This window comes from Hippopotamus amphibius, chromosome 3 (assembly GCF_030028045.1).
Source record: "Hippopotamus amphibius kiboko isolate mHipAmp2 chromosome 3, mHipAmp2.hap2, whole genome shotgun sequence".
Lineage (NCBI taxonomy): Eukaryota > Metazoa > Chordata > Mammalia > Artiodactyla > Hippopotamidae > Hippopotamus > Hippopotamus amphibius.
The window spans coordinates 126,760,624-126,784,787 of NC_080188.1; the positions used below are offsets into that span (position 1 = coordinate 126,760,624).

Below are 24,164 nucleotides of genomic sequence, written 5' to 3' on the forward strand. Positions count from 1 at the left end.
TTCCCATGTTTCCAAGTGGGGCTGTGGGACCCGCTTCCAACCCTCTGTACCTCGGAGATTCCTAGTAAGCTTTCCGAAGTGTAGAACACTAGACTAGGGATTTGGTTCTCCTACGGATCATGGAAAGAATCTTTCTCCCTTCAACTTTTGAGAAATCTTACTTTCCTTCCACGAGGATAAGAGCTCCTGACAGGGCATCGCCCTTTAAAATGGACTTTGGAAATAATTTAGCTGGTTATCTTAAAAGTGTCTGGGAGCTGGTGACTGAAGTCCTAACATCTTGGGAATCTGTTCCCATATGTTAAGAATAGGTTTACCTGCATATAACAAAAAAAAATAATAACAATAAGAGATTTATATAAGATAACAGCTTATTTCTTTCTCACATAAAAATAAAAAATCCAAAGGTGAACAGTGCAGGGCTGATAGAGCAACTCCCATGGTGTCATCAAGGATCCTGGCTCCTCTCTTTCTAATTAGCAGTCCTGACACATGAATTGACTGATCAGTTTCCTCGTGGTCCAGGTTAGCTGCGGGAGCTCAAGCCGTCAGCCTGCATCACAGACCAGGAGAAGGAGAAAGGACAAGAGAGGCTCCTGTCACATGAGTGGGCTCCCTTAAAAAAAAACTCCCCAGACGTCCTACCTAATATGTCCACTTACACATTGGTCACATTTCAGTCATGTGTTCTCACCTAACCGCAAAGGAAGCTGGAAAGCGTGGTCTTTTATTTCAGGAAGCAACATGGCTGGCTAAAAATTGGTGCTCTGTTATAAGTAGGAAGGGAAAATCGATGGTTGGTAGGCAATTAGCACACTTTAGCACACTGGGTAGAACCTCCCTTTAAAAACAAAACAGCTTTCTTGAAGCTGTACATACAATAAACTGCACATACTGAAAGTGTATAATTTGACAGGTTTTGACGCAAAACACTGTGAAACCGTCACCACAATGAAAATAATGAACGTGGCCATCACCCCAAATGTACCCTTTGTAATTGCTCCTTCCCGCCCCCTCTGTCAGGGTTCCCCAAGGTCACTGCCAGGTTCCATGATTCTCAGGAGGATCACAGGACTCAGAATGCAGTTGTAGTCACGGCTATGATTTATTTCAGTTAAAGGATACAAAACAAAGCCAGTAAAGGGAAAAAGTGCACGGGTGAAGTCTGGAGGAAACCAGGTGCATGCTCTGAGTCCTTCTCCTTTGGAGCCACGCAGGATATAATTCCTCCAACACTGATTGTGACAACACACATGAAAGGTTGTTACCAGGGAAGCTCATTAGAGACCTACTGCCCAGGTTTTTATTGGGAGTTGGTCGGTTGGGTACCTCTTCCCAGCACATACCATGATTGCAGGCTCTCAGAAGGGCAACGCGTATTCAGCATATATCACGTCATTTGTAAAAACAGTTTAGGCACGGAGAGCTACTCTTATCAGTTCTAGGAACTCTCCCAAGATCCAAGTACCAGGCATCAGCCAGGGGCCAATCTTGCAAGCAGGCCTTTTGAAGAGTAGCAGTCTCGAGACCGCTAGTTAATTCATTTCTGTACACCACCACCCCATCCCCATCCTCAGGTAACCACACATCTGCCTTCTGTCACTAAAGGTTTGCATTTTCTGGAATAGTTTGTACCCCTTTTTCAGCTTCTTTCACTCAGAATTACTTGAGTTCATTTATGTCATCGTGTACATCAGTAGTTCATCCCTTTTTATTAAGTAATACAGTAATACTTCACTGTGTGGATATACCAGTTTGTTTATCCATTCATCTGTTGGTGGACATTGGAGTTGTTTCTAGCTTGGGGCTATTTCAAATAAAGCTGCTATGAACATTCATATACAGTTCTTTGTCTGGGAATATATATTTCCTTTTCTTTGGGGTAAATACCTAGGAGTGGAATGGCTGGATCATATGGTATGTGTAGGTATAACTTTTTAAGAAACTGCTAAGCCGTTTGCCAGAGTGGCTGTACATCTTACATTCCCATCCACAGTGAGTTTCAGTTGCTCCACATCCTCACCAACAGTGAACAGTGATCAGTCTTTTAAATATAGATTTTCAAACAGGAATGTAGTGGTATCTCATTGTGCTTTTAATTTGCATTTTCCTAATGACTAGTAAGGTTGAGCATCTCTTCATGTGTCTGCCCTCTGTGCACCTTCTTTGGTGAAGTGTTTGATCAAAACATTTGCCCTTTTTTTCCATTGGGATGTTTGTTTTCCTAATATCAAAATTTGAGAATTCTTTACATATTCTGGACACAAATCTAGTATCAAATAGGGGATTTGCAAGTGTTTTCTCCCATTCGATGGCTTTTCTTTTCATTCTCTTAATAACATCTTTCAAAGAACAAAAGTTATTCATTTTGACAAAGTCCAATTTTCTCATTGTTTTCTTTTAGGGATTGTTCTTTGGTGTCATCTCTAAGGAATCTTTGCCTAACCCAAGGTTCCAAATATTTTCTCCCGTGATTTTTTTCCTTAGAAGTTTTATAATTATCTGTTTTACATTTAGACTTGTAATCCATTTTGAATTAATTTCTGTAGACAATTTAAGGTATGAATTGAAATTCCTTTTTTTAAATATAAGTATCCAACTCAATTTGTCTCTCTCTATTTAGGTCTTTAATTTCTCTCAGCAATGTTTTATAATTTTCAGTGTGTAGGTCTTGTGTGTTATTTGTCAGATTTATCCCTGTATATGCCATTTTTTTTTGATGCAGTTGTAAATTGTATTTTTTTGTTTCAATTTCTAATTATTTGTTGCTATTATATAGAAATACCATTGATTTTAGTAGATTGATTATGTTGATTTTGTTTCCTGCAACTTTTCTAAACTCACTTATTCTAATATTTTTTGAAGATTACATCAGATTTTCTATATAGATAATCGTATCATCTGAAAATAAATTCCAGTCTTGGATACCTTTTCTTTCTTTTTCTTGCCTTCTTGCACCCATTAGAACCTCCTGCATGATACTGATTAAAAGTGGTGAGAGTGGGTATCCTTGCCTTGTTCCTCATATTAAGGGGAAAACATTCAGTTTTTCATTATTAAGTATGTTGTTACATACAGATTTTTCATAGATACCCTTTATCAGATTGAGAAATTTTCTTTCTATTCCTGGTTTGCTGGGTTTTTATCAGGAATGGATACTGGATTTTTTCAAAGACTTTTTTTGCACCTGTTTGCAAGATCCTAATGGTTTTTCTTTTTAGTATGTTAATATGATGAATTACGTTGGTTGATTTCTCTAATATTACACCAGCATTTCATCCCTGAGATAAAACCTACTTGGTGAAGGTGTATTATTCTTTTTACGTGTATTTTCAATATACCGTATTGTTTATAATATTTCGGATATATTGAGTTAAATATATTTATTAATTTCACCTTTTAAGTTTTTAAAAAATATGGCTACCAGGAGAAATTTAAATTACACATGTGGCTTACACTATATTTCTGTTGGACAGGAAATTAACAGTCCGGATACTGGGATAGAGCTAAGATTGAAACAGATTTGCTGTCTCCAGTTCCTTTCCTCCCATCACCTCTTCAATTTATTCCAGTTAGGCTTTCGTTTTCACTCTTCCAGTGAAACCACCCTTGTTAAGGTCCTCAGTGGCTTCCATATAGCTAAATTCAGTGATCAGTTTTTAGTGCCCCTCTTGACCCGTCAGCAGCAAGTGATACAGCTGACCATCCCTCTTGGCTTCTAGAATATTGCATGTGTTTGATATTCCCCCTGCCTCACTGGTTAATTCTTCATATCCTTTGCCAGTTTATCCTCATCATCTCTCTGGTGAATATATATTCTTGGGCTCAATCCTGGTCCTCTTCTCTGTATACTCACTCATCCTCATGACTTTAAATTCCGTCTTTATGCCACACTTCCATCTTGATACTCCCAGCCCACAGGCAGACTTATGTATCTAACTCTCTACTCAGCGTCTCTACTTAGAAATCTAATAGACATCTCAAGTTCAAAATGTCCAAAATTGAACTCTCCATCTTAAACTCCCCAAAACCTGCTTTGCCCAGAGTTTTCTCCATCTCAGTTAATGACAACGCTATCTTTCCAGATGTTCTGGCCAAAACCCCTTATGTCTTCAACAACATATCCAGAATTCAAACCATTTTTCACCACCCCCACTGCTTCTACCCTCCAAACCACCGTCGTCTGTTGCTTACACTACTGCAGTTGCCTTCTAACTCTCAACTTTTTCCCCTTTTCCCTTTGCTTCCCTCCATCCTGTCCTAATAGAACAGCTAAAAGAATCCTATTAAACTGTAAAACGTGTCGTGTATCTCTCAAAGCCAGTGGCTTCCTATTTATTGCAGAGTGAGAGTCAAATCTTTACTGCTTTGAGATTAAAGCAGTAAAGGAGTATATCAGGGAAGGAGTATGATCAGGGAAGGACTCTTTCTTTCAGGCCTTGGGTACCTTATTTTTACTGTGTAAGGATAGCCCAACCGATAAAACAGAGCGTAACAGAAAACCCTTAGGTCAGCATCTAACTCAGCCTCTTATTCATTGAGACACCTTCAGTCAGAAACATCTTGCAGACTCATCATCCTCAGACTATATCTGGGACCGTTTCAATCAATATTCTGTGAGTGTGGGTTTAAGGAGAAATGTGTCTTATTTACTCAGAGTTCTTCCGTTATATTGAGATATATATTGAAAATATTTACTTGTAGTCAAAACAGTTTCTTCTGATTTTCAAATAAGTGCCTTGTACTGATTTTAATTGGGTTCTGAACTAAGATTAACCTAAGTTTGCATCTTGGCTCGGCCACTTTCTTGTGTGACCTTGGGCAAGTTTCTTAATCCTGCCTCACCTCCTTATCTGCAAGATGGGTATAGTATCTACCTCTTAGAATTATTATTATTATTATTTGCTTTCATTTTAATTTTATTTATTTATTTATTTACTTATTTATTTTTGTGGCTGGCATACCAATTATTTAGTGGAAATTACATACCAAATGTTTTGTTATTAAAATTTCAAATTTCTAAATGCAAATATTTGTTACCTTTTTTCCTTTTCTTTAAGAACTTTTATTGAGATACAACTGACATACAATAAACATATATTTAAAGTATACAATTTGATATTTTTTTCTTATTAGTAATGTATATATATGGCAATCCCAGTCTCCCAATTCATAACATCCCCCCACCCCCACCCCCACCCCCTGCTTTCCCCCCTTGGGGTCCATATGTTTGTTCTCTACATCTGTGTCTCTATTTCTGCCTTGCAAACATTGATTTGTACCATTTTTTTAGATTCCACATATATGTGTTAATATACGATATTTGTTTTTCTCTTTCTGACTCACTTCACTCTGTATGACAGACTCTAGGTCCATCCATGTCTCTACAAATGTCCCGATTTCATTCCTTTTTACGGCTGAGTAATATTCCATTGTATATGTGTACCACATCTTCTTTATCCATTCATCTGTTGATGGACATTTAGGTTGCTTCCATGTCCTGGCTATTGTAAATAGTGCTGCAGTGAATATTGGGGTGTCTTTTTGAATTACGGTTTTCTCTGGGTATATGCTCAGCAGTGGGATTGCTGGGTCATATGGTAGCTCTATTTTTAGTTTTTCAAGGAACCTCCATACTGTTCTCCATAGTGGCTGTATCAATTTACATTCCCACCAACAGTGAAGAGGGTTCCCTTTTCTCCACACCCTCTCCAGCATTTACTGTTTGTAGATTTTCTGATGACGCCCACTCTAACTGGTGTGAGGTGATACCTCATTGTAGTTATGATTTGCATTTCTCTAATAATTAGTGATGTTGAGCAGCTCCCACCTCTTAGAATTATTGTAAGACTTACATGAGATAGTGAAGTGTATATCAAGCAACTGGTACCTGGTAGATGCTTAATGTCACATTTTCTTATGCTTTGAAGAACTAAAATGCATTTAAGTCCCTGCATCCCCTTGAGTGATACCATTAAAAACAAACAAATAAAAAGACCTGTTGAACTGATTGCCAAGAGTATGGAAATCAATGCGGTGTGTCTGGTTTCTGAGCAAACACTAAACACATCCAGTCTTGCTGTTATTTTGTTACCTAAGGTACTGAATCATTCTTGGCTTTCTTGTTAACATAAAGTGCTGTGTCATAAAGGTTTGTTTATTCACCAAATATTTATTGGTCTGTGATGTGTTTTTCCTTCCTAACAAACTTGCACCATATTATCTACAATATTTTATGTGTCATCTAAGAGGAAAGATGGTCCAGAGCCCCATGGGGCATAAAAGAGCTGCGGACAAGGAGTGTCACGTAGGTCACTGCTTGTCTTCCCTACCGGACTGTGTAATCTCCGTGAGGCTATGGCCCACGTCCTCCAGACTCCCACCACCCCAGTGCCTGGCACACAGGAGATGCTCACTGGACGTGTGGAATGCGTGAGAGGCTGAAGGGTCACAAGCAGAGGGAGAGCAACACACGCGTCCCCAGTTTACTCCTGTGGCTCTTTTTCTTGCAGTGAGTTTATTCATTACCAGCGCATCCGTCTGTAGGTGCTTTGGAAACAAACAAAAACCTAACTTATCAGAAGCATTCGTAATTAGCTGCTTTGAATGAGGAACAAAATTGGGCATATCCAGTCTTTTCCATTTGCTTATCCCAGTCATGTTCCCTTTCCTTTCCAAGAGGGCTTGAAAATCAGCTGAACACTGTAGTTAGTTACGTTTCTTAATAGTCAACTATGTGAAATATAGTAACCCCTTGGGTGTTGGCAGACCCAGAGTTCCTTTTGGGCCAGCATGTTTCCACTCTGAAGGGAAAGGAGGGAAACAAGTGATGCTGTGGGTACTCCTTGATGGGTGGGGTGGGGGTGGCGGGTGTGGTGCGAGCCCAAACCACGGTGATTCCAGTTTAACAAACCTGAGCATGTTTTAGGAGCACAGGTGCAGGAGCTCCAGTCAGTGGCTGGGGAGGCAGCTGTGTAGTGGAGGCCTCGGGTCTTAGGAGGAGGAGTGTATTAGCTCCCACAGCTGCTGTAACAAATGACCACGGACTCAGTGGCTTAAAACAAAACACACATTGGTTTTCACAATTCTGGAGATCAGAAGTCCAAAATGGGTTTCACTGGGCCAAAATCAAGGTGGTGGCAGGGCTGCGTTTCTTCTGGAGACTGGGGGGAGCATCAGTTTTCTTGCCTTTTCCAGCTTCTAGAGGCTGCCTAACCCCGGGCTTCTTCCATCTTCAGAGCCAGCCACACATCACTTCTGCTTCCGTGGTCACATCTCATTCTCTGACTTTGGCCCTCCTGCCTCCCTCCCATAAAGACTCGTGACTGTAGTGGACCCATCCAGAGAGTCCAGGATCATCTCCCACCTTAATTTAATCACATCTGCTAGTCCCTTTTGCCATGTAAAAGGTTTACAGGTTCTGAGGATTAGGAGATATTACTTGCCTACCACAAGGAGATTGGAGTTAGAACCTAGCTCTGTCACTTACTAGCTGTGGGAATTTAGCTAAGTCACTACTCCATTAAGAATCTGTTTCCTCTTCTGTTATATGGGTAGAGCAGTAACCCTTGTCCCACTCCACCCCACCCCCTACACACACACACACACACACACACACACACACACGGAGTCATGTTTTTGAGGTCTGGATGAAATGATATATATGAAAAGACTTGATAGGCTTTCTTTTAGTTGATTTTGACTGTGACTTGAAGCAAAAGGAGCGAAAGAGATCTATTTGCTTCCTTTGTGTTAGTATATCTCAGCAAGTGTTTGGGGCAAGGGTGAACTCAAAACCAGAATTCAGTTCTGTTGGTCTGAATTTGTTCCCCTTTTTTTCATGAATTACATGCATTTCTTCAACAGGTATTCTTGTTCACCTGGTTTTAGCTAGAGGCCGTTTTAGGAAATTGTTAAACTTCATTAACAAATATTTGCTGAGCAGCTGTACTGGGCCCTGCCCTTTGGTAGAAGGCCCAGAGGTGAGAGAGTGTGGGCCCTGGAGGAGCTGAGATGAATTCCCGGTGAGTGGAACTTAGAGCCTGAGGAGGGAGCACAGAGATGAGACGGACCGGGAAACGGGGGAGAAAACGAGCACAAGACAGAGTCGGAGGTCTCAGGGCCCGACTCAGGTCGGCAGCGTCCCACGTATGACTTTGCATCCTCCAGAACCTCGCCCAGGAAAAGGATGTTTTAAGGGCTTGAACCACCCAAACCAGAAGCAGAAAGGCAGCATCTGCAGTTTCCCTCCCAGCTCTTCCTAGAAGCCCAGGGTAGCCCTGCCTTGGAGGCCAAGGTCGAGTCAGATTAGAGAGGCCAAGACTCCAGAGTGAGGGACACTCCTATCACTTTTAATTAAGGGGAATTTCCTCGTTGTGACACTGAAGATTTCTGCACGTTGGAAGCAAAGTTTGGCTGAAATCGAACTTGTGGTCATTTAAAGCGTTTCCTGCCAAATGGTTTCTGTTCTGTGTGTGTGAATTCTCTTTGTTGCTGCAGATTGAAGTCTATAAATGTCTCAGGTGTGATTAGACGTAAAGTGGAAGGGCAGCGAGGCAAGCAAAATAAACATCGATGCCCCTCCCTGGTCTACTCCCCACCCGCAGAAACTGCTCCCACATATTAGGAGTGAAAAGGCATCTTGGTTTTGGCTGGAGATAAAGGGGCATCCACAGAGGTTCATGGAATAATGTACCTTTCTGACACTTACCGAGTACAAAAGTTAAATAAGAGGGATGCTGTTTCACTGATGGTGGACACCGTATACAGCATTCTAATATTCTTATTCTTCCTTAAGGTAAAGCAGCATTTCCTCAACAGATTGTCTGTCACTTTTCTCATAAGTTCCTTACATTTGACTGGATCTTTTTTTCTCTAAATTTTTCTAGGCTGTTCAGCTTGACCCTGAAGAAACTCGTCATGCTAAAAGAAATGGACAAAGATCTTAATTCAGTCGTCATTGCTGTGAAGCTGCAGGTGAGTTGAGCAGGATTGTTTGTTCGGGACCCAAGGAAGCTAGATAACCTTGTGCCCACTGTCAGGGCTTCAGAGATGCTGGAAGGGGACCGGCTCTCTCGTCCTGCACTCAGCAAAGCAGGTGCGATAGTGGGAAGGCGACTGAGCTCATGCGACCTGCTGGGTCCCAGTTCTGCCTTTTAGTTAAAGCACTTAGTCTCTTTAAACCCTCGTTTCTTTGTCTGAAGGATAAAAGTGGCTCTCCCTGCCCTGCCTATCTAACAGGATTAGCATGAAGATCAAGAAATTCAGAAATCACTAGGGTGGCTGGTGTAGGTTTCAGTCTTATTCCTGGGATTTCTGGGTATAAGGAGATACATGGGTTGGGGAAGCAGCTTTGGTGGTTTTCTATAGGGTGGAAAAAACTTGCAGGTTATTATTTCAAATGTGACAGGTTAAAATTTACTGGGATATTTTGTCTCCTGAGTAATACCCACATTTATTTCCTTGAACTTTCCTCAGTATCTCCAAGGGACCCAAGGTATTTCGCAAACATTCATATACTGAGCGTTCTGCAATTTCAGTTTTAGGAGAAATTGAACTCCAGAAAGGTCAAGGGATTCACCTGTTGCCAGGTGATTACCAGGGATCAGAAGTGGGACTAGAAACTAAAGAACCAGTAATGGATGTAGTGGTTAAACTCCAACACCAAGCCTTCCTTAACTGATGAGTCCTTTTTAATGACAGATCCCTAGAGCTCACTGAGGGTCTGAAGTACCTCTGGAACCGATAAATGATGGATCCCTTCAGCTTAAGAACGGTGAATTTACTGAGTGCTATTTCATGGAAAAATAGTGAACTGTAAGGAAGCTCCCTACTAATCAGACTATTTGATTACTGGCTTACCTGTTACACAGCAGTTTCTCAGCTTCTTTAAAACCCACATCTAAAAAAAAAAAAAACCCCACATCTATAGCATTTTCACAGAATGTGAACCATACACTGAGGTCCTCAGTTCTCTTTCTGAGATAGATACACTATGTTAATTTAGTCCTCAAAACTCAAGACATTTTAATTACTCCAGATGACTTCCTGTGTCCCTTATATTCAGACTCCCTGTTCATCTCTGTGCATCGTTCCTCCCAATGCTGTGAAACGTTTCCAGGCACTGTGGGTTGAGAAAACTAGTGTGGGACCATGATTGGCGAGTGGAAACTTGCAGCGTCTTTTCCTCCTTCCCCAATTTCACACCCGTTGCTAGGTCACGGGCAGTGTTCCAGTTTTCAGGAATTATTTCCTTTGCTAAAAACCGTTGCTTTCCAGTGCAAACACTGTGGGTACGGTTTGGAAAGTTCCCCGCTGCGTCTGCCGTCCCCACAGTTAAATGCCTTTGCCAAAAGAAATAATTTCTTTTATTTCCTGATTAAATATTTAACATTCTGTAAAATTTTAAATTATACCCAAAACTACAAATATCCTAAACTTTTTTGTTGCTTGACTTCCAAGCAGCTGAAAGTAATTACAGATGTTATCACATTCATTTATCCAGTCATTTATTCATTTACACATTCACCTAATAAATACTTATTGAGCACCTGTTATAGCCCGCGTTGTTCTAGACACAGGGGATTCAGCATTAAACAGAACACACCCAAACCCCTGCCTTTAATAAAGGACCTTTACATGCTGATAGAGCAGCAGTTCTCAAAATGAGTCTGCAGAGCCTGGGCTCCTGAGACCCCCTCAGGGGATACATGAGATCAAAGCTATTTTCATGATAATACTGTGGCTTTACTTGCCCTTTGCATCGTGTTGACATTTGCATTGAAGGTGCAAGAGCAATGGCTGGTAAAATGGCTGGCTGGCCTGTAGCACAAATCAGAGTGGTTTCATCAGAATGTCAGTAGTCAGTGTTGCCTACCATCACAGACTGGAAGGAGGGGAAAAGCCAGTTTTGCTTAAGAATGTCTTTGAAAGGACTTCCTTGGTGGCACAATGGTTAAGAATCTGCCTGCCAGTGCAGGGGACACGGTTTCCATCCCTGGTCCAGGAAGATCCCACATGCCACGGAGCAACTCAGCTCGTGCACCACAACTACTGAGCCCACATGCCACAACTACTGAAGCAGGTGTGCCTAGAGCTCGTGCTTTGCAGCAAGAGAAGCCACCGCAATGAGAAGCCCGCGCACCACAACAAAGAGTAGCCCCCGCTCACTGCACCTAGAGAAAGCCCGCACACAGCAACGAAGACCCAACATAGCCAATAAACAAATAAACTTATTTTAAAAAAAAGAAAACATACTATTATAAATGAAAGAAGCCAATCACAAATTGGCTTCTTTCAAATTCCATTTGTATGAAATATCCAGAATAGACACATCCACAGAATCAGAAAGTAAGTTACTGGCTGCCTGGGCTAGGGGGGTGGGAAGGATGGTAGGGTGACAGCTGAAGAGTATGCGGTTCCTTTTTAGGTGGTGAAGGTGTTCTAAAATTGATTGCGTTGATGGTTGCACAACTCTGAATATACTAAAAGCCATTGAATCATACACTTTAAGTGGGTGGATTGTGTGGTATTTGAATTATATTCCGATAAAGCTGTTATATACATTTAAAAAAACTATGCCGTCTTCTTAGTAAATTGTTTTTATTTTGGAAAAGATATTTTTCATAAAAAATATTTTAATGTAAACACATAATAGGTTCATTAGTTATTTTTAAAGGAATTAATACATATTTTTTAATATTTCAGTTTTAATTCCTAGCGTGGTAAATATTGAAAGATATACACACATAAACAAAAGCTGTTTGGGATTCTCAGTAATTTTTGAGAGTGTGAAAAGATCCTGAGACTGAAAAGGTTAAGGTTAATCATTGTAGGGATTTTGCTGGTGGCACAGTGGTTAAGAATCTGCCTGCCAATGCAGGGGACACAGGTTCGATCCCTAGCCCAGGAAGATCCCACAGCCACGGAGCAACTAGGCCCATGCGCCACAGCTACTGAGCCTGCGCTCTAGAGCCTGCAAGCCATAACTACTGAGCCCACTCGCTGCAACTACCAAAGCCCACCTGCCTAGAGCCTGTGCTCTGCAACAAAAGAATGCACTGCGATGAGAAGCCTGCACACTGCAACGAAGATTAACCCCTGCTTGCCACAACTAGTGAAAGCCCACGTGTAGCAATGAAGACCCAATGCAGCCAAAAATATAAAAAATTTAAAAATTTAAAAAAAGAAAGATTAATCATTGTAGTGGAAGGAAAGAGACAATAAACATAATAAATAAGAAAATTTTATACAGGCTTTCTGTGAAACAATCCATTCTTGAAGACATGTTGGATGGCAGAAACCTATCTTCCATTATTTAAATGGGAAAAATAACAATGCGTTCTCAGACATCCAAAAACCTCAGCCTCATTCCTCGGTACCACGACAGCACTCTTGAGTATCTATGTAACAACCCACCAAGAATTTTGTGTTTAAAAAAGAAGCGTTTAAAACACTAGTTACCTGGGAGTTCCCTGGTTGCCTAGTGGTTAGGATTCTGGGCTTTCACTCCTGTGGCCCAGGTTCAATCCCTGGTTGGTTGGGGAATGGAGATCTCACAAGCTGTGCAGTGCGGCCAAAAAAATACATAAATAATTACGCTAGCAATCTAATTTTTAATGCATGAGTACTCATTAATGGGTATTTTTATGCGCCGTAAGTACTAGTACTGTAGTATCAGATATAAATTTTTGCTTCTTTACTGCAAATGAAGATATACTGTTACACAGATTTAAAATGATATGTAAAGATACTAAAAGTAATTTTGAAATTGGGCCCAAGTTGGTAGTGCCTGGCCCCTGGAAGAAGCAAATACTGGGACACGTGAAGGGCTAAATCTTTGGAGAAGGGCGGTAAAGAGGAGAACGATACTGTGCAGTGCTCTGAAAGCACCTGAGCTGGCTGTCAGCCTGTGGCTGCACTGAGTCTGCATCCTGTTACCCGCACGCACAAGTTCATGTTCACAAGTTTGCAATTCAGATAATGCGTTTGGAATAGAAATGTTTACAGGCATTTATAGCACATCGTTAGGTAGTGAGAGTTCAAATAATGAGAGCTGCTGCTGTTGGAAGGTGGTATGTCCCGGGGTGGGGGGAGGGCGGGGGGAGGTGGTTGTACATAAATAAAACTCAGTACAGAGGATGGAGCTTGTCCAGGGGTGGAGGAAGTTACACATCATATGCGGTGGTCAGGGGTGGCCTCACTGAGAAGATGACTCTCTTGCAAAGACTTCGAAGGAGGTGAGGGAGGAAGCCGTGCAGATACCTGGAGGAAGAGCACAGCAGGCAGAGGGAGACGCCAAGGCAGGGTCCTGAGGCAGGAGGGTGCTGGCAGGACGGAGAGGAAGGAGGGGGGGCCGGTGAGGCTGGAGGGGGGTGAGAGGAGGAGGAGATGAGGTCAGAGAGGTGGGGGACGCGTGTGAGCAGGTGACGGCAAGGTCTCTGGTTTTCATTCTGTGTGAATTGGAGGGATTTGAACAGGGAAGTGATGGGGTTGTCCTGGGTGTCCTGTGGAAAATAGACTGTAGGTGGGAAAGAGGAACCGAGACGACCAGCTAACAGGCTATGACAGTGATTCTGGCAGGAGATGAGGGCGGCCCCAGAGCTTTGGCCTCAGCGCCTGGAAGGGTGGAAACGCCATTAAGTGAGATGGGGACGACTGGGGGGAGCAGGTATGGGGGGAAAGATCTACAATTCAGCTTCGTGTTATATTTGAGGTGATTGTTGAACATGCAGGGGAGATACTGAGTAGACAGTTGAATACATGAGTTTAGAGTTCAGGAGAGAGGTCTGGGGGAGAGAAACCGTGTGGAGAGCCGTCACCTGTGTGAGCCCACGAGGTGGAGGAGCTGCCCAGGAGTGGGGGGAGCGGATACAGAGAGGAGAACAGCTGTAAGGTTTGAGGCCCAGGACTCCAGCACTAGGACGTCAGGGAGGAACCCAGGAAAGAGCGGCTGAGGGTGAGAGGAAATCCAGGCGGCTGTGGTGTCCAGGAAGCCACGTAAGGGGAGAGTTGCTGGAGGGGGAGAAAGAGGAGTCCTCGACGTGGAGGTTATCAGAGACCCTGTCCATAGCAGTCGTGGCGGAGCCAGGAGACAACGAGAGGAGTCTTCAAGAGCAAAAATAGACAGCTCTTGAGGAGTTGGCTACAAAGGGGAGGCAAGATGCGGGGAGGACATACGGGGACAAGAGAGGATATTTTTTTAATGAGAGAAATAACATTAGCCTGTTTGCTAATGGAAACGCTCCAGAGGAGAGAGGCAAGTGGATTGTGTGGAGAGGCAAGAACGGCCAGGAGAGCCTCCTCCAGTCCGTGAGCAGGGACGGAGCGGCTGGTGTTTGGTGGCGGCGGGGAGCCCGTCTGTCTGTCTGTGTAACCAGAGGGGAGGCGGCTGTGGGCGCACAGACCTGGCAAGGAGCTAAGTGTGGTGGGAGCTCTTTTCCTATCGCTTCAGTTTTCTCCGCAAAGTAGAAATCAAGGTCATTAGCTTAGAGTGAGGGAAGGGCTGAGGAGGTGCTGGGGGCGAGGAAGAACGGGAAGACGTGAAGCCGTCTGGTGGAGTGAAGGGGTAGGGGCCTGGACTGGGGAAAATGCAGTGATCGCCGGGCAGCTCTGCAGGCCCACTTCCCACTTGGGGTTGTAAAGTCAAAGTCAGAACAGTTAGCGGATTGCATGCTTCTCTCCGGGCATGTTCAGCTGGGGCCGCCGGATTTGTACAGGGCTGTAATCTACCCAGTGAGTGCAGAGCACCACAGCAGGCAGAGGTGCTAGGGCATAGGCAGGGATGCCTCCGCCAGACTGACCGTGGCATTTAAGCCAAGCGAGGAGGAAAGAGGGGACAACGGGGCGTGAGGAGGAGTGAGAAGTGGGAGGATCCGTGGATCATAGGCCTGGTGGATTCGAAGGATTATTGTTGACAAACCAGAGAAAATGAGCTGGAAAGGTGGGAAGTGGAGGTCGGAGAGTGGGGTGCATGACACTGAGATGAGGCTTTTATTGGTAAGGATAAGGCCCAGAGTGTGACCGTGTGGGTGAGGGGCTCAGACAAGGGTGGGGCCAAGACCTGTAGGAGAGGGGAACCATGGGGTGTAAAGGCCAGGATGTCGGAAAGCGCGAGTGTCAAAATCTTGAAGAATTATGGCGGGAGTAGTGCTGGGGAGAGGAATGGTGCGTGAGGATCTAAACTCAAGAAATGAGCAGGGATGCTGGCAGGTACAGGTGACAGCAACAGCCAGGAAGAGAGGATGGACCAGTGGATCCACTCATAGGGGGAGCTGGGGAGAGGTGGAAGGGAGATCGTTCTGGAGCTGCCGGTGAGGAATACGGAGGACCCTGCCCCACCTCCAGGCCCAGCAGGCTGCCCGGGAGGCAGTGTCTTCAGGGGGAGCAAGTTTCAGCTGTGCAGTGTTTCTCAGCAGTGTTGAGGCCCTGTCCTGTGCATTGTAGGCCGGTCAGCAGCAGCCCCGGCCTCTACCCTCTAGAAAGGTCACACACACGTGCACACTCAAGCACACGCACGCACACACATCCCCCACTTGTAACAACCAAAAATATCTCTAAACATTGCCAAATGTCTCCTACCCCGGTTGAAAACCACTGCTATATATAAACCACATTTTGGATTCTCAGCATTTCTGAGATTCATTGTCCAGAGACTTCTTAAAAGAGCCTAAATAAGTTCAGGCAAAAACTTTGTCAAGACTCTTGCTCATAATAGAGGTTACAAAAAGCATTAACACTGAGGGAAAGTTTCCTTTATTATTTGTAATTGGCATAGTATAAAGCTATTCTAATTATAAAAGCATTGTGAAATATTATATTTAGGAAATTTTCCTTCCTGCATTATACAAAATCTGTATTTTATAAAAGCAAAAATTAGAAATGAGTAAGAAACTTAAAAGCTAAAACTAAAATTTTTTTCATTTCTAAAGGAAAACAGAGCGGAATATCTACTTCAGTACAGCAGGATAACTTCACTACCTTGGAGTAGGCAAAGATTTCCTAGCTAGGACCCAGAATACATTAACCAGAAAAGAAAAAAATAATAATAAAGTTGAATAGATCAAAATTAAGTACTTAATCAAAAGATACCATTAAGAAAATGAAATAAAAACAAAAATAAATAAGTAGAACCTAATGAAACAAAAGCTTTTGCACAGCAAAAGAAATTATAAGTGAGAAAAGACAGCCCTCAGAATGGGAGAAGACATTTGCAAACGAATCAACAGACAAAGGATTAATCTCCAAAATATATAAACAGTTCATGCAGCTCAATCTCAAAAAAACAAACAACCCAATCAAAAAATGGGCAGAAGACCTAAATAGGCATTTCCCCGAGGAAGACATACGGATGGCCAAGAGGCACATGAAAACTGCTCAACATCACTAATTGTTAGAGAAATGCAAATCAAAATGACAATGAGATATCACCGCACACCGGTTAGAATGGGCATCATCAGAAAATCTACAAACAGTAAATGCTGGAGAGGGTGTGGAGAAAAGGGAACCTTCCTGCACCGTTGGTGGGAATGTAAATTGATACAGCCACTATGGAGAACAGCATGGAGGTTCCTTAAAAAACTAAAAATGGAATCACCACATATACCCAGAGAAAACCATAATTCAGAAAATGAATAGGCAAGAAAATATTTAGAGTTCATATGCCTGACAATTTCTTGTATAAATAAAAAACAACTGAATAACAAGGACAAAAGAAGTTTGATTGGGCACGTCATAAGTGGAGATTTACAAATGACCTGAGAAGGCGCTGCGCAGGATGAGTCATAGGGGAGATGCAAATTTCAGCAGTGATGGTCCTCTGCACGCGCCCAGTAGAATCCATGCGTCCAGGACAGACCACACCAGGCACCAGGGAGATGCGGACCCTGCAGCAGCGGGTGGAAAATGGTACTAACGCTCTGGAAGTCGGTGTGGCAGTTTCTCATGAAGCTACATGTGTGTCTACCCCAAGACACAGCCATTCCTCTCCTAGGTGTCAGCCCAAGAAAAAGAAAACATGTCCACACAGACTTGTACAAGAATGGCAGCTTTAGCCATAACGGTCCCAAGCTAGAAACACCCCAACGTGAATATTCAGCAGCAGGAGAATGGAAACCACATGTGGTACATTCATGGGACAGAATTCTGCTCGGCAGTAAAAGGGAATGAACTTTTGATACATGCAACAGCCTGTGTGAGCCTCAGACACAGTATAAATGTTGGGCAAAAGGAGCCCGACCAGAACAGTACACACTGTATGATTCCATCTATGTGGAATGTTAGAACCGGAAAAACTGATCTATGGTGAAAGCACTCAGAACAGTGCTGTCCTCTGAGACAGGGCTGCAAGAGTGACTGGGAGGGATCACAAGGGATTCTTCCAGAGTAATAAAAATGTTCCACATCTTGATACAGATGTGGGCTCCACGGCTATGTACACCTACGATTTCATCCACCTGTGTGCTGGAGATCTGGGCACCTCACTGATAAATTAAGCTCAGTTTTTTAAAAAGTAATGTTTACACATTTACTGGCATCCCTCAGGCCCTCCTGCTGATCTCTTCTTATATTGAGGAACAGTTTAGCCCTACTTCATTGTTTTTAAGAGCTAAAGACACTGGGGTGTCTCACCCAGTGTCAGGTGTGGTGGTGGGTGGGGGAGGACAGTACCAAAAGGAAGAATTCCTGGGGGAAAAATTATATCAAAGCTGAGACTGGAAAAGTGAGTTGGTTAGCTGTGTACAGAAGCAGGAAAGAGGGACTTCCTGGGTGGTGCAGTGGTTAAGAATCCACCTGCCAATGCAGGGGTCACGGGTTTGATCCCTGCTCCAGGAAGATCCCACATGCCGCAGAGCAGCTAAGCCCGTGCACCACAGCTATTGAGCCTACGCGCCTAGAGCCCGTGAGCCACAACAAAAGAAGCCACTGCAATGAGGAGCTCGCATACCACAGTGAAGAGTAGCCCCCGCTTGCCACAACTAAAGAAAGCTCGTGCGCAGCAACAAAGACCCAATACGGCCAATAAATAAATAAGTAAATAAATAAATTTTTTAAAAAGAGAAGAAGAATAAGCATGAAAGAGCATCCAAGAAGAGAAAACAGCATGTGGAAAGGCCCAGAGAGAGGACAGTGTGGCTGAAGTGTCAGTTAGACCGGGGGTGGGGGTGGGGGTGGCAGCTGAGGTGCCATGGGGAGAACTGCCACGCCTTGGGGTGCAACACCGTACCTCTCCCTAAGGAACGATGGGAGAGGAGAACTCAGATGCAGTAACAAGTCATTTTCATGTGAAAACCATTTGTAAATGGACAGCATAATACATGTAAAATCATATATCTATGGTAGTGGCTTGATTTTGGTCAAGTACAACAAAAACTGATGGAGTAGTCACACCAGTAAGAATCTTTGTTGAGTTTAGATATTGTTTGCAAGCATAGCATTTCTTTTGGTTTGATTTTTGGTGATACAGCTTTGACCCTTTTTTTTTTTTTTTTTTTGGTTTCAGGGTTCAAAAAGGATTCTTCGCTCCAACGAGATCATCCTCCCAGCCAGTGGACTGGTGGAAACAGAGCTCCAATTAACCTTCTCCCTTCAGGTGAGAACCTGCTCGGTCTTAGGTCATTAGTATACCATGTCCAGCCTAGTCCCGAACAGTCCTCTAATCTGGAGACTGTTTTATCCAAAAACAGCCATAGCCCAGTGATTTAAAGTTACCCAGAGCTTCTGTGGCTGGCCTGGAGGACCAGAGCAATCACCAGGGCAGCCACAGCCAGGGTGCCGAGACCCAGATGGGCTACTGAAAAGTACACCACGCCTTATTCTTTTTTTTTTTTAATTGAAGTATAATTGATGTAAAATGTTGTGTTAATTTCTGCTGTACAACAAAGTGATTCGGTTATACATATATATACATACATTCCTTTCCATATTTTTCCGTTGTTTTATGACAATATATTGAATATAGTTGCCTGTAGGATTCTGGTGTTATCCATCCTGTATATAATAGTTTGCATCTCATTTTCTTTTCCCTGTCCTTGGACAGGGCTGTTAGCCCCCCACCCGCCCTGTCCTACCACACCTCTCCTTAGTAATCCACGGCCCCCCAGGAAGGGTGCTCCTTCAGTCTTGCTTTGTCCCCGTACTGCAACCTCCGTCCCTTCCCTTCTCCTCCTTATCCGTCCTCGTATGTCTGTCTCTCCTCACAACCCCAGTAGCCCAGATGGAAGTGCATGGACACTTAATTATCTGGCAAGAAAAGAGGTGGTTTTCTGAGCGTGTGCAGGCCACCCAGCTGCAGCGTGGAAGCCAGGCACCGAGCAGAACCAGGCGCTTCCCTCACCCCCAACCACCCCCTTGTACAGACGGGGAGCCCGTGAAGCACAGGGAGGTGGCATGTCCTCTAGCAGCACCAGGACCCACCGGAGACCCAGTTGCTGATTAATTAACTGTGCTCGCCTTGTTTCGTGCCTGGCAGTACCCTCATTTCCTGAAGCGAGATGCCAACAAGCTGCAGATCATGTTGCAGAGGAGAAAGCGTTACAAGAACCGGACCATCCTGGGCTATAAGACCCTGGCCGTGGGACTCATCAACATGGCAGAGGTGAGAGAGCGTGGCCTCCGGAGAGTCAGCCTTTCAGAGCCGCTGAGAGTTACCAGCCCAGCCAGTGATTTTCCCCACCTGCTGCCTGGGTGTTTTATTCTACGTTACAAATTAATTATTTTATTGGAAATTCAGGACACACCTCTTTTTATCCAGTACTTTCTCCCTCATGAGTTTTTTCTTTAACTTTAAAAAAAATGTCAAACTTAGAGAAAAGCTGTAAGAATAGTATAAAGAACTCCCATCTACCCTTCGCCCAGATTCTTCAGTGTTGACATGTTTGCCTTATCATTCTCTCCTGCGTGTACCTTATGCATGTTGTTTTCTTTCCTGAACCACTGAGAGTAAGTTGCAGACAGGATGCCCCATTACACGTTAATATGCACCATGTCAGTTTCCTAGAAATAGGAACACTCTCCCACGTACACACCACCCACTATGAAGATCAGGACATTAACACTGACACAGGGTTGCTATCGAACCCAAAGTCCCCACTCAGGTTGTGCCAAGCGGCTCGGGGATGTCCCTGCAGGGCCAGGGTTTCATCTGGGATTGTGGGCTGTGTTTAGCTGTCTTGTCTCTAGTCTCCCTCGACCTGCAGTCCCTCAGATTTTCCTTGTCTTTCATGCCCTTGACATTTTTTAAGAGTACAGGCTGGTTACTTTATTGAATATGCCTCAGTTTGGGTTTGTCTGATGTTTTCTGAAGATTACAGTCAGCTCCTGTGTTTTTGGCAGAATTACTGCAGAAGTAACCAGGCAGCACTCCGTGTCGATTTGTTCCATTACTGGTGAAGCTAACTGTTATTGCTTGGTTAATTTAAGACGATGTGTGCCAGAATTTCCAATATAAAGTTAATTAATACATATTTTGTTCTTACCAATGAAAAAAATTTTTTATAGGGAGATGTTTTGAGACTATATAACAATCTCTTTCCTCCTCATATCTTCACCAAGTAGTTTTAGCCTCTATCAGTGATTCTTGCCTGAGTCAGTTATTACTTTGATGTTTGCCAGACAGTGACTTTCCAGTCCCCCCGTTCCTTCTATGTTTATTCGTTGGTCGTCGGCTGTAAGATAGAACTTTCCCTTCTTCCCCATTTACTGATGGATTCATTTCTTCGTATCAGTTATGGTCCTGTGGATTCCTGTTTAATTCAGTGGGGTTTAGTCTGCTACTATCATTATTTATTTTGATGTTCAAATTATCTCAAATTTGGCCAGTGGGAGCGCTTCGAGCTGGCTCCTATATCCTTTTTCATATGCCCCCTCACTCTTTACGTGCTTCTTTACTTTCTGGTACAGAATATTATGGGCTCATCACGGACTTTCCCTGACCCAGCCTCAGAATGAACTGATTCTTCAAGTAGCCCTGGTCGCTTTTAGTGGAGAGTGTTATTTAGAAACCAAGATCTAGATGACAAGGGTGCTCGTTTTCCCAGCTGGGGGATCATTGCTTCTTCTCCCTCTCAGCAGACAGAGCTAGGAAGTACGTGTAGGTATGTGCACACACACGTATATACACGTACACGTCATATCTGATTCCACGTCTGTGTCTGTCTGGTCATGAGCTCACATTCCAGTCAACCCCAGTCAGCACCTTTGGGCTTCCTCTAACCTTTCCGCTTTCCATGTTCCTCGGTATGTTTGCTCGTTTGCAAAGCTCCCCTGTCTGCCCGGCGAATCTTCTCAGCCCTGACAAAGGGGAGGAGGAAAAGGAGCCACAAATCAATTTTAAAACTTACTTCTGTATGTCAGTACATTAAATAGGAAAAAATGTGTGGCCGTCATAGAAGGTGAGATAGTCCCAGCCCATCTCTCTGCCCTCTCATGTTCTGTATCAGAACGAGGGCCTGGGGGGAGTGAGTATGTGAACGCGCGTTTCCCCAGCTGTGTCAAGCCCGTCGGTCCTTTCCCTCGTGGCCAGGCACAGGCGGCCACGTCTGCAGGCCGGCCCCACCCAGCCGGCAGAGCTGGTTTCTCTGCGAAAGGCTTAAACGAACGTGCAGTCCTAGAGATTAGCAGTCATTTTCAATCTCAGGCCTTGATTTTTATCTCTGAGCACATGGCCTGACCCATAGCTGGCACTTCTGGAGGTAGGTTTTTAAAGTGAGACTGGGGAATTCCCTGCCAGTCCACTGGTTAGGACTCCACACGTTCACTGCCAAGGGCCCGGGTTCCATCCCTGGTGGGGGAACTAAGATCCCACAAGCCGCATAGTGTGGCCAAGAAAGAAAGAAAAGGACGGAAGGAAGGAAGGAGGGAGGGAGGGAGGTAGGGAAGGAAGAAAGGAAGGAAGGAAGGAAGGAAGGGAAGGAAGGGTAAAGTGAGACTGAAGGCAATAGGAGAACAGTAGGCGTGAATCTGGAGGACAGTGAGAAAGAAAATGTGCTAGCAGAACGCCATTCCCAGCGGCTCTCGTGTCCGCTGGAATTTGTGAAAACGGGCTGCTCTGCGACGCTGTCCGTAGTGAGGTGTGTCCGCGACCACCCATGCTTGTAGGTGATGCAGCACCCGAACGAAGGCGCCCTGGTGCTCGGCCTGCACAGCAACGTGAAGGATGTCTCCGTGCCTGTGGCAGAAATAAAGATCTACTCCCTGTCCAGCCAGCCCATTGACCATGAAGGGATCAAATCCAAGCTGTCTGGTAAGATGTGTGCGGTGTCGGGAGGCCCTGTCCATCACCTCCTCTCCATCCCGGGAAAGCCCAAAACATTCCTAGGCAAAAGGGGCTTAGAGATGCCTGAAAATAAAGGGGGGCCAGGGCCCTCTCCTCCACCGCAGCTGCATTTGCACTTGAAAAGAGCATGATTGCAGCCAGCCAAAGCCTCCGAGGCCAGATCTTCCCCTTGCGAGGTCATCTTACTAAGGTGTCTGTTGCCAGACCGTTCTCCCGATATTGACAATTATTCTGAGGAAGAGGAGGAGAGTTTCTCATCAGAACAGGAAGGCAGCGATGATCCACTGCACGGGCAGGTAACTTTCCACAGCCCTGCAATAAAGCGGCCGAGAAGCAGCTCCAGACCCTCCTGGGGTCTCCCGGCCTCACTCCATCCTCCTACCCACTCAGGACCTGTTCTATGAGGATGAGGACCTGCGGAAAGTAAAGAAGACCCGAAGGAAACTAACCTCAACGTCTGCCATCACAAGGGTGAGCCTCTAAGGTCCAGGGAATGTTTTAGCTGAGGTTTTCAATCTCGGGGTAGGATGAGAGTGGTGTGTTCAGACTTCCTGGGGGCTTTTTAACATCTGCACAGGGCCATGCCCTCAAGGTTCTCATACACCTCTAGCACCTCCACCACCAGCAGCAGCAGCAGCTAATTAAAAATCTCTGTTGCAGACAACCAGCGTTCTTGATAGGAGAGTGTTATATTTTTCAGGTTATCTTAGGATCAAAGAAAGGTTGAGAAAGGTTGTTGTAGACTTCGAAACAGATGCTTCCTCGTGGAGCAGAAGCCCTCAGACACCCTGCCTCCCCTCTCCAGGTGATTACTTCACATTACGTACCATCCACTGCACAGATGAGTCCAGTCCTCTCTAGGAGCATCTCCATTTGGAATCATGTGTTGAACTTACCCAAAAATAGTAGGTTTAGTGCTTGAAACTGTGGTTTGGTATCGTGCCAGCCTTAACACATCCAGAACCTTAGAGACCAAAGGCCCTTGGATTGTGTCTCCTGAGTAAGATTTCCTCAGGAGTCGCTACTTTTGGTGAAATTATTGTCCTGGACTGAGATGCTTAATACCTGAATTTCTAGGTTAACTTTGACCTAGTCTGTGGTTCCCGTGCCAAAGTGTGGGAGAGTCAAAAGTGCCAGGAGCTTTTGCAAAGAGAAATTCATGGTTTCATTTGTCCCCAGAGGCATCCTGATTCTCTGTAGTGCAGAGCAGCCCAGGGACCCCAAGAGCAGAGATGCCCATCACCTTCAGGAGAGAGAGAAGTGGAGGCCAGACCTTCCCAACGTGTTGTATCTGAGCCTGGTCCACCGTGAAACACGCTGTCCTCTCTCCAGGCATCCTTGGGTATCCCTGGGCTTCAGTATATATCCTCAAGGCTGAGGCCTTGATTCCCTCATTGGATGACGACTAGAGCATGTTTGAACTGTTTCATTGTCCTCAGGCTTCAAATCTTTGATTGGCGCTCCTGGGCCGAGTAAGGTCCCTCCCGGCCTCCAGTCCCACCCTGTGCTCTGATGATGGGAGAGGCTGGAGGTCGCTCTCTGTTGTGGCTGCTCCTGCTAAGTTTTTCTTTTTCCTGAGCTGTAACCGCAAAGAGGCCCCATCTTCTTGCCAAAGGTGCCCGCCGGAGCTTTATAAATCGCCTCTTGCTGTGGTCTCCTCCATAGCTTCACCGGTTAGACAACCAGTGCACAGTGCTCCTTTGATACCCACTCACCAGAAGGTGGTTTTTTTGTTAACTGCAGGCACTCTCCAGTCAGATTTCCAGAGTCATTGTTCTTTCATTGCTGTCTCCTGTACACACGCCTCCTTCTCTCCCTACTGAGAGCACTTTGTTCTAGATGCGCTGATTGACTCGCTGTTCTCTGAGCCGTCTTCTACGTCTCAGTCGCC

General features: G+C 44.5%; 1 protein-coding gene across 1 annotated transcript in view; it reads left to right on the top strand.

Moving 5' to 3' along the window:
• PACS1 (phosphofurin acidic cluster sorting protein 1) overlaps nt 1-24,164 on the top strand; it is a 144,736-nt gene that overhangs the window by 98,980 nt on the left and 21,592 nt on the right. The window contains exons 2-7 of the mRNA XM_057726753.1: nt 8,889-8,976; nt 18,500-18,589; nt 19,469-19,594; nt 22,096-22,240; nt 22,478-22,569; nt 22,664-22,744. Coding sequence (XP_057582736.1) covers nt 8,889-8,976; nt 18,500-18,589; nt 19,469-19,594; nt 22,096-22,240; nt 22,478-22,569; nt 22,664-22,744 — 622 coding nt within the window. The remainder of the gene's footprint in view (nt 1-8,888; nt 8,977-18,499; nt 18,590-19,468; nt 19,595-22,095; nt 22,241-22,477; nt 22,570-22,663; nt 22,745-24,164) is intronic.